This window comes from Enhydra lutris, unplaced genomic scaffold (assembly GCF_002288905.1).
Source record: "Enhydra lutris kenyoni isolate GAN:26980312 unplaced genomic scaffold, ASM228890v2 scaffoldscaffold22, whole genome shotgun sequence".
NCBI classification, from domain to species: Eukaryota; Metazoa; Chordata; class Mammalia; order Carnivora; family Mustelidae; genus Enhydra; species Enhydra lutris.
Window position 1 is genome coordinate 463,066 of NW_019154106.1, and position 8,129 is coordinate 471,194.

The following is an 8,129-nucleotide window of genomic DNA, read 5'->3' on the forward strand; positions in this document are numbered from 1 at the left end:
AACCCTGCCGAGCCCGGATACGCCCGAGCCTCGGCTCTCCGCCTCCTCTTGTACGAAAGTGCCCGAGCGCTGCCGGACGAGTTGAACCGGCCTCGGCCGCGGATCGGAATCAACTCCCGAAGTGCGGCGCGGTCGGGCCCCTTCGGGAGCAGAAGCGAAAATGGCCGAAGGGACGCGAATAGCGCGGAGCCGAGAGACTGCTGGGATCGCGGAGGACTCGGCGGGCGGGGCCGGGCGGCAAGATGGCTGCCGGAGGGCAAGGTGAGGGCCCGGGGTGGGCGCTTGGGGAGCCGCCGGGGGCCCCGGGGCGGGACGCTACGGTCTCGGGACAGCGCAGCGCCCGTGGGCCCGTGGCTTGGGCTGGGGGCCCGGGCGGGCGGGGGCGGAGGTCATCTCAGGAAGCGGGGGTTGGTCGGGTCTGGTTCTTTCTGGTGATGGAAAGACGGACCGGACTGAGGCGGCTCCAGCGGTTGCGGTTCGGCCGTCTTGAGTGTCTCGGCGAGGTGCAGCCCCGGCCCTTCGGGCGCCTCTTGCCCTCCTGTGGCCGGCGCCCCGCTCGGCGCAGACACCCGGCTGTGCACGGCCCTGGGGGTTGCGGGGGTCGTCCCCCGCCGCCGGCCCTGGGGGAGACCAGTCTCCCGCCGTGGACCCCGCCGGCTGGGGCAGCTGCTTGCTCCAGAGAGGGAGGGGGCACCGTGGGCCTTAAGGCCGGGCAAGAGTTTGTCAGCGCCGGGGGGGGGGGGCACCCTGTCGCAGTCGCCAGCAGCTTTGTGTCCAGGACAGAGTGCTGGGCAACGTGGCAAGCCCCTGTTGGAAAGCTGGGCACGGCTGTCCCCCACGTCGGCGGTGGGAGCTCACAAGCCGGTGGGCATTGCTCCTGCCGGTGCAGGTTCTGCTCGCGCCACCAGGGTCCCCGCGGGCACTGTGTCCCTTGCAGCACCCAGCTGTCCGCACGCGGGACAGCTCTTGTGTGCACACCTGTGCCCTGAGAAGAACGTGCGGGAGTGGAAGGCGGCTGTGTTAGTGGGGCCTCCGGGTTCGTCTGGGTGGGCACCCACTCTGGACACAAAGCCGCCTTTCCCAGCCTCTGCCCTGCCCCGAAATTTCTGGCTGGAGGGCGGAGAGGAGGGCGGAGCCGAGGTGCCTGTGGTCTGGGCTTTACGCAGAGCCCCAGCCCCAGCCCGCTCGGCTCCAGACCGCCAGGCCTGTGTGGAAGTTCACTGGCAATGAGGTGCGTCTGCTCTTGGGGAAAGGAAGTCACACGGGGTCTCTGCAGCGGCCTCTGTCACCGCAGGGGCAGCGTTTGCTCCCTTCACTTCCACGGGAACTTGCACCTGTTGGCGGTCTCTTGTTACAGTAACTCACTGACAAAACGCGGCAAAAGCGGGCGCTGTCCTTAGGCCGAGCTCCTGTAGGTCTGAAACCCGTAGACCAGCCAGTCTGATTGTAGCCACCTTTAATGTCGATTATTTAAACCCCGGGTCGTGTAAGGCTTTTATGCCACGTTTTTCCCCTGAGCCCCCGCGGTTCCGGTCTGTGACCATGGCTGGCAGGTAGATTTGAAGCGTCTGAGGCCAGCCTTCAAGAGAAGAATCAAAAGGGAGGAAAACCCCAGTTAATGCGAAACCCACCCAAATAACGGCAAGTATGGAGGCAGCCGCATTTCGCTAGGGCCTGGAGAAGAACAGATTGGGTGTCAGGAGCTCACTGCCTGTAACGCAATCCAGGTGTGTAGAGGCTCCCGCCCGGCTTCCGGCTCCCCGCACGTGCTGCCTCCTGCGCGCTGAGCTCGGAGTCTCGGGGGCGGGTTCCCCTGCTGACCCGTAGAAGGCCTCTGCCCATGCGAGACTCCAGAAGGCCGGAATCTGCTTTGATGTCCCCCACAAACACTCACCAAGGCTGAGCGTCTCTCCCTGCCCTCTTGGGGGTTAAGGGAAAGTGGAACTGGAGAGAAGACCAGACAGATTGGTCCCATCACTGTCCTACTTGCTGCTTGGCGGTGTGGCTCAAGTCTCCTTCTATAGGGTCTGTTGCCCAAATTCTAAGTTATCACTGATGTTACTACATGTCACAAATGTGCCACTAGTGTGAGCCTCTTGAGACAGGAAGTCTGCCCCAAGAGACATTCAAGCAGAGGCTTAGCCAAAGATGCTTGCGACTCAGCAGCTCTGGTTCTGAAGACCATTTCGCGGGGAGAGAGGCCGTCGTTGTCGTAAGAGGAGGGGAAACGCGCACCTGCTGTGGGGTGGGAGAAGGTCTGAGACGCACTTGAAAGAAATTGGATTGCTGCTGTAGGAAATTACTATTTGGGTGAGATTTGGGACAATATATAAAATTCTAGGGGAAAGAAAGTATCATCAATTACCCCTCTAAAAAAAGATTTGTATCCTGAATTAGAGAAGCTTCTCCTCTAATTCCATCCCCGTGGTAAATGTGCAGAAGCAGAGGGGTGAGCAAAGCTGTGTCTGCTGGTGCCCATGCCTTTTCCTTCCCTGGCAGTGCAGCAGAATTCTGCCTTTCCTCGCTGGAGGCGCCGCTGAGGTCCTGAGCTCTCTCCCAGCCTCAGGTTCTGAGAAGCAGAGGGCAGACCCTCCTCGGAGGCACAGATGCAGGGGTGACAACAAGGGACCTAGCTACGGGCCCAGATAAAGGTGGCTTCTTTCTGTAAATACAGGAGAAAAGAATGAAGCCGGGATCCTCCATCAGTGCCGGAAATGGCCCAGGTGGGCACCGGGTTGGACCTGCGGCCTCACGTACTGATACGCTTTCTTTTTCCAGGGAGGGCTTCCTCTGCGGTGGTATCCTTCTGCTGCGTCCCTGTGTCCCTCAGCTGGCCACAGGCCCGGGCATCCCCAGGACGGCACCTGAGAGCTAGTTTGCTGGACACATGAAGGCGGCTTTGAGTTCCAGCTTTCTGTTCCTTTAAACCCCACACACACCCTTTCTCTAAGTTCTGGTAGAAACTACTTTTAGATTGAATTGAATGGTGGCTCAGTTGGTTAAATGGGAGGGACATTCATGAACAGATTTAGAGAGTCGTGAGACTTCAGTGGGACAGGCTGGCTCCCCTGCGCAATGGGTGGGTGGCTGCCTGCCTGCCTCCCACCAGGACCCTCCCGACCCCGGGGCAAGACAGTGAAGGCCCCTCCCTTTGAACATTTTACCATAAACAAAATGGTAGGGTTGGTAGATCTTTAACAGCACAAAAAAAGAATATATTTTCTTTAAAGAAAATGAAAAAAAAAAAAAGTCATTTTTTTCTATCCAGTAACCTGGGCCACAGTCAAGGTGATGCCCCCAAGGAAACCTGGCGTTCCAAGGCCATCCTGCCTGCCGTCACCAGGGACAGACGCAGCCCTCCTGTTCCAGGCTAGGACACTTCCTGTGACACCAGAGGAGACAGGTGGAAGCCCCCTGCTCCGCCCCAGGCAGGGAGCCGGCGGCCAGGTCCCTGTGGCCACCTGCAGGTGCGGCTCTGGAGACGTGGCGGGGTGTGCCCCCTGGGGTGGACACACGGGCAGGGCCCGTCTCTAGGCCCGTGAGTCCTTAACCGCTGGCCAGCTCTCGTCCGTCTCTCTGCAGCTGCTGCTCTACCTGAGTGGGGCCTACTGTGCCCTGTATTTCCTAGCTACGCTCCTGATGATGATGTATAAAAGTGAGTCTTCACCGCAGAGGCCCACGGGAGGTGTCCTTGCTGCTCCCCGCCCCTGCGTAACTGGAGTTCTGCTCTGTTGCCCGCTGTTCTGCAGGTCAGGTTTTCAGTTATCCTCATCCTTACTTGGTCCTCGACCTGACTCTGCTGCTTCTGATGGGGATCTTGGAAGTGACTCGGCTGTATCTTGGTGAGTTGCTGGAGGCCGTAGAGTGCAGAGGGCCACAGAATTCCTTGCTTCCGGGCCGGGAACCCTTTATGACGTCCATCCTTTATCACGTGCTTCCTAGAGCCGACCACTCAGCCTCCCCTTACAATGTCACGAAGCATTGGTTGGCTTATTCGGGACAACTCTGGCAGCGGCCTTGGGAGAGCAGCTTCCACTGGAAGCCTGTCCTGAGAAGCCGCAGGGGGACGCACAGGGCCGAGAGCCCCGAAATATTCACCTCATCTCCTTCCTTCCCCTCCCATTGGCCTCAGCAGTCTGGAGAAGGATCTGGAGTGTTCTGCCGAGTCCCCAACAGGCCAGCGGAGCCTGGAGATGTGGGAGGGCTCCCTGAGACCCCTCAGTCCAGCTCCAGGGCCATGCAGGGGCCCTCAGGCAGCCCCGTTTCAGTTCTCTAACAGCGTGAGCTTTGCCCTGTAGCCCAGCCCAGCCAGCGCTCAGCACACAGGGTGCAGGCTTCCAGCCCCCTCTTCTGCCTCTGGCCAACTCACAGGCACACACAAGCCAGCACATCTGTGTTCCACGATGGGATCGTACATGCGTGTTCCGCGAATACGTCTGGGAAACACTCCCTCCATTGGAAGAGCTGGTAGAGCCGATGACAGCTGGCGCTCCCAGGCCCCTTGCACACGCACACCAGTGACGCCCAGTCAGTAGCGAGGAAGTGGGTGCACGCCCTTGTCGGCAGAGCCTCAGGACTCTTCAGGGGACAGGAGCAAGTCTCCTGGGCCATCATGCTGGGCACGCGGGGCTATCAGTGTCCGCTGTCACAGACGAGCCCACGCACCTGGGAGGGAGGCGGATGGTGCTGGGCCCCTGCGTCCGCCACAGCAGCCAGGGATCAGCGTTTCCTGTGATCGAGCCATTTGTCTGTAAAATACTCACTTTTGCTTTGGTTTGATTTTTTACAGGCGTACATGGCATTTTCCAGAGCTGGCCTTAGCCCAGAGTAAAATATTTTTGGAAAAAAAATTTTTTTAAGATTTTATTTATTTAGGGGCGCCTGATGGCTCGGTGGGTTGAAGCCTCTGCCTTCGGCTCAGGTCGTGATCCCGGGGTCCTGGGATCGAGCCCCGCATCGGGCTCTCTGCTTGTCAAGGGAGCCTGCTTCCCCTCCTCTCTCTCTGCCTGCCTCTCTGCCTACTTGTGATCTCTGTCTGTCAAATAAATAAAAAAATAAAAAAAATTAAAAAAAAAAGATTTTATTTATTTATTTGGCAGACAGAGATCACAAGCAGGCAGAGAGGCAGGCAGAGAGAGAGGAGGAAGCAGGCTCCCCGCTGAGCAGAGAGCCCGATGCGGGGCTGGATCCCAGGACCCTGGGACCATGACCTGAGCCGAAGGCAGAGCTTAACCCACTGAGCCACCCAGGCGCCCCAATTTTTGGAAATTTTTAAGCAAAAACTTCTCAGTCCATTTGGAATTAGGACGAGGTATCAGAATGCAACTGGGATCGTCTTTAGAAAAGGAAATGCCCTCTCCCACCCCCATAACTGACCCAGAGGCTGAGATTCAAACGTTATCTGGCAACTGGTTTTTACCCTCTCTAGGGAGAACACACCCTTTGTCACACTTTGCTTTCCGACGATTCATGAGTGATGTGGCCCCAACAGGACCTTTGACCCGAGGTCCTCAGCCCTGCGTCCAGAGGGCCGTGCTGGTGACAAGCTTGCACTCAGCCTCCCTGCTGCCTCGCAGCCCTTCTGGGCACACACGGGTCAGAGTAGGTGTCCCTGAGCCCAGCGCCCACTCACCCGTCCGCTCTGCTCTCCAGGCACCAAGGGCAACCTGACGGAGGCTGAGGTGTCGCTGGCCATCAGCCTGGTACTTACCGCAGGCGGCGCCCTGCTGTCCACCTAATTCCTGCTCTGGCAGACGCTGGTGCTGTGGGCAGACGCATCCTCGGCACCACACTCCTGGTACTGCATGGCCTGGAGGCCGTCCTGCAGCTGGTGGCCACTGCTGCCTTCGTCAGCTAGGCAGGCGGTGCCTGGCATCCCCCACCCTGGGTGGGACACCCCTGGACAGAAGCCACGTCCTGGGTGCTCGGCGATGCCTGGTGGCTCCCTCAGCTGCGCCAACCTGCTTGATCACCAAGGGGAGTGGGTGAGGACGGTGCACGTTTGCACACAATTGCTGGGATTCCGTGCTTTCCACACTGGTCCCCCTGGAGCTACAGGGTGGTGTGGGGAGCCCAGGACCGTGGCCCACAGCAGGCCAAGCCCTGGACGAGGGTACACCAGCATTGCAACAGAAAGAAAAATGCCTGGGAGCCAGCAAGCTCTGGTGTTTGGGGGCATTTTTGCAGTGGCGGCCCCTTCCCTCTGGGGCTTCTGCAGGGATGTGGTCTAAAGCCCCGGCACAGGGGAGGGAGGCAGGGAACGGGTGAGTGACAGAGAACAGCCTGCCACTGCCCTGGGCAGGGGTTTCGGGGCTCCAGTCCAGGACTGAGTCAGAGAAACGTCAGGAGTGCACACTGTGCTGGATGTGTCCGCAGACCAGAGGGCTCCTGGAAGGACTGTGAGTTCAGGTTCCCCAGTGACTTGCCTTCGTTTGCATTGCGCCCTGTCCGCGTTCGGAATAACTGTTTGAACATCGAGACGTTTCCTCTTGGCCATGTTGTCGAGTAAAGGAACGTGTGTAGCTGCCTGCATTTCTCCTAAGACCGCCCACCTCTTCCCGGCTTCTCTCGGTATACAGAAGCACACCCCACCCAGGCTTCACCCAGAAACCCAGGGAGCAGTGCTTCCCCCGGAAAGCAGCAAAGCCGGGCCTCAGGGCCGGTCCCGGGCCTCCACAGAGACCGGCTTTCAGCAGGGGGGTAGCAGCAGCCCCCGCCGTCGTCTTGTCCTTCTCAGGGGCAAGTGGGAACAGGAGCTCTCCCCTCCGCTGGCTTTGGCTCTGGTCCAGTGCACATCTGTGGCCCCAGGGGCCGCATGTGGGCGCCCTCGTGCTCACCTGCTGCTCAGGCGTTCAGCAGAGCCACCTGCCTCTGGCGCCATGGCATCCCCCGGGGGACTTGGGAAGATGGGACCGGTGCACTTGCTCTCCGTGGAAATGCTCAGCCAGCTCCCGGGCAGACCTGGCAGCATGACACTTGTGGTCTTAAGCGTTCATGATCTCTTGCCCAAGGATCGAGGCCAGGACCTGACACCCCTATTGCTTTGGCCACACAGAGGGGGCAGTCACCTGTCCTCAGAGAACACCATGGCTCCAGGTGGCTCCAGAGGCCCCCTGCTGCCTCCCAGTCTGATGACAGGGACTTTAATTTCAGAAACGCAGTGCTGCCCACCTTTGCTGCTCCCTTCTGTGCGTGCCTGCCCGCCCGGGCTCAGGCTCCAGGCAGGACAAGGGCAGGCCTGTGCCTTCTCTGTGTGCTCAGCAGGGTAGGGGAGAGATCCAGGAAGCCAGGGCTTGCCAGGGCTCAGGGGCAGGGCGGGACCGGAGAGGAAGGCCACTTCCTGCACCACTCCGAGAGCTCACCTGTGAGGCCTCAGACAGCTGGAGGGGAGACCCGCCCCCGGGGCTGAGGAGGGGGGGAGCTCCATTCCCCCAGGGAGTTCCCCAGGAAGTGCTCTGTGTCAGCCGCGGTAAACAAAGGCCTGCTGCCCTCGGGACCCTGCCTCCTGATGCGCCCTTTTCCACCCCCACCCCAGGAACAGTAGCCAGACCTTTGGGTCTTTGCACAAGTCTGGGGGTGCCCACCACTGCCTGGACTTGCCGTCTGCCCTTTCTCTCCTTCCTCCCTGGCCATCTGGCTGAGACAGGGGGACTCGGATTGGAAGAAGGATACCTACTCCCTGCCCCACCCCTCGCTGTGGGCAGGGGGCAGGGGCCTAGGCCTAAGGAGGGAGCCCCAGCCTGGAGTGCCCTCCCATACCTGTTCTCTGCCCTGGCAGTACTGAGCAAACCGCCTGGGCCGCAGGCATCCCCACCCTCCCGTCAGACACCCCATCCCTCTGGGGGTGCCCATGCTGGACTGGGGCAGCACAGAAAGACTAGGCTTTCCCGGATTGTGGAGGAGAAACCTCTCCTGCCTGGGGTGCTGGGAGCACAGGGCTCCCGGGTCTCTGGCCTCTGATCCTGCCTGTGACACCCACTCACAATGAAGCCTGACGCTAGCCCTCCCCCAGAGGGGATTCTGCCCTGGGCCCTGGCGCCCAGGGTAGGCCCCTCTCTCTGCTGCTGCAGTTGAGGCTTGGGGACACCCGGCAAGGGATACCTGGCGGCTGCCGGGGCGCAGCGAGGCCT

General features: G+C 60.3%; 1 protein-coding gene across 5 annotated transcripts; it reads left to right on the top strand.

The window, feature by feature from the left end:
* Positions 1-54: 54 nt before the first annotated feature.
* LOC111149840 (transmembrane protein 80) lies at positions 55-6,531 on the top strand. 5 transcript variants are annotated; one of them, XM_022507138.1, is made up of 4 exons: positions 55-261; positions 2,779-2,798; positions 3,562-3,655; positions 3,750-4,435. In XM_022507138.1, exons 1-4 carry the CDS (start codon positions 243-245, stop codon positions 4,274-4,276), a joined length of 660 nt encoding a protein of 219 aa, XP_022362846.1. In that variant the 5' UTR covers positions 55-242; the 3' UTR covers positions 4,277-4,435. The 5 variants fall into 5 exon arrangements, with proteins under 5 accessions (XP_022362846.1, XP_022362848.1, XP_022362849.1 ...); XM_022507140.1 differs by lacking the exon at positions 55-261 and adding an exon at positions 5,653-6,531 and having other exon boundaries at positions 293-2,798; positions 3,750-3,842; XM_022507141.1 differs by lacking the exon at positions 55-261 and adding an exon at positions 4,790-4,872 and having other exon boundaries at positions 294-2,798; positions 3,750-3,842.
* The last annotated feature ends 1,598 nt before the right edge of the window (positions 6,532-8,129 follow it).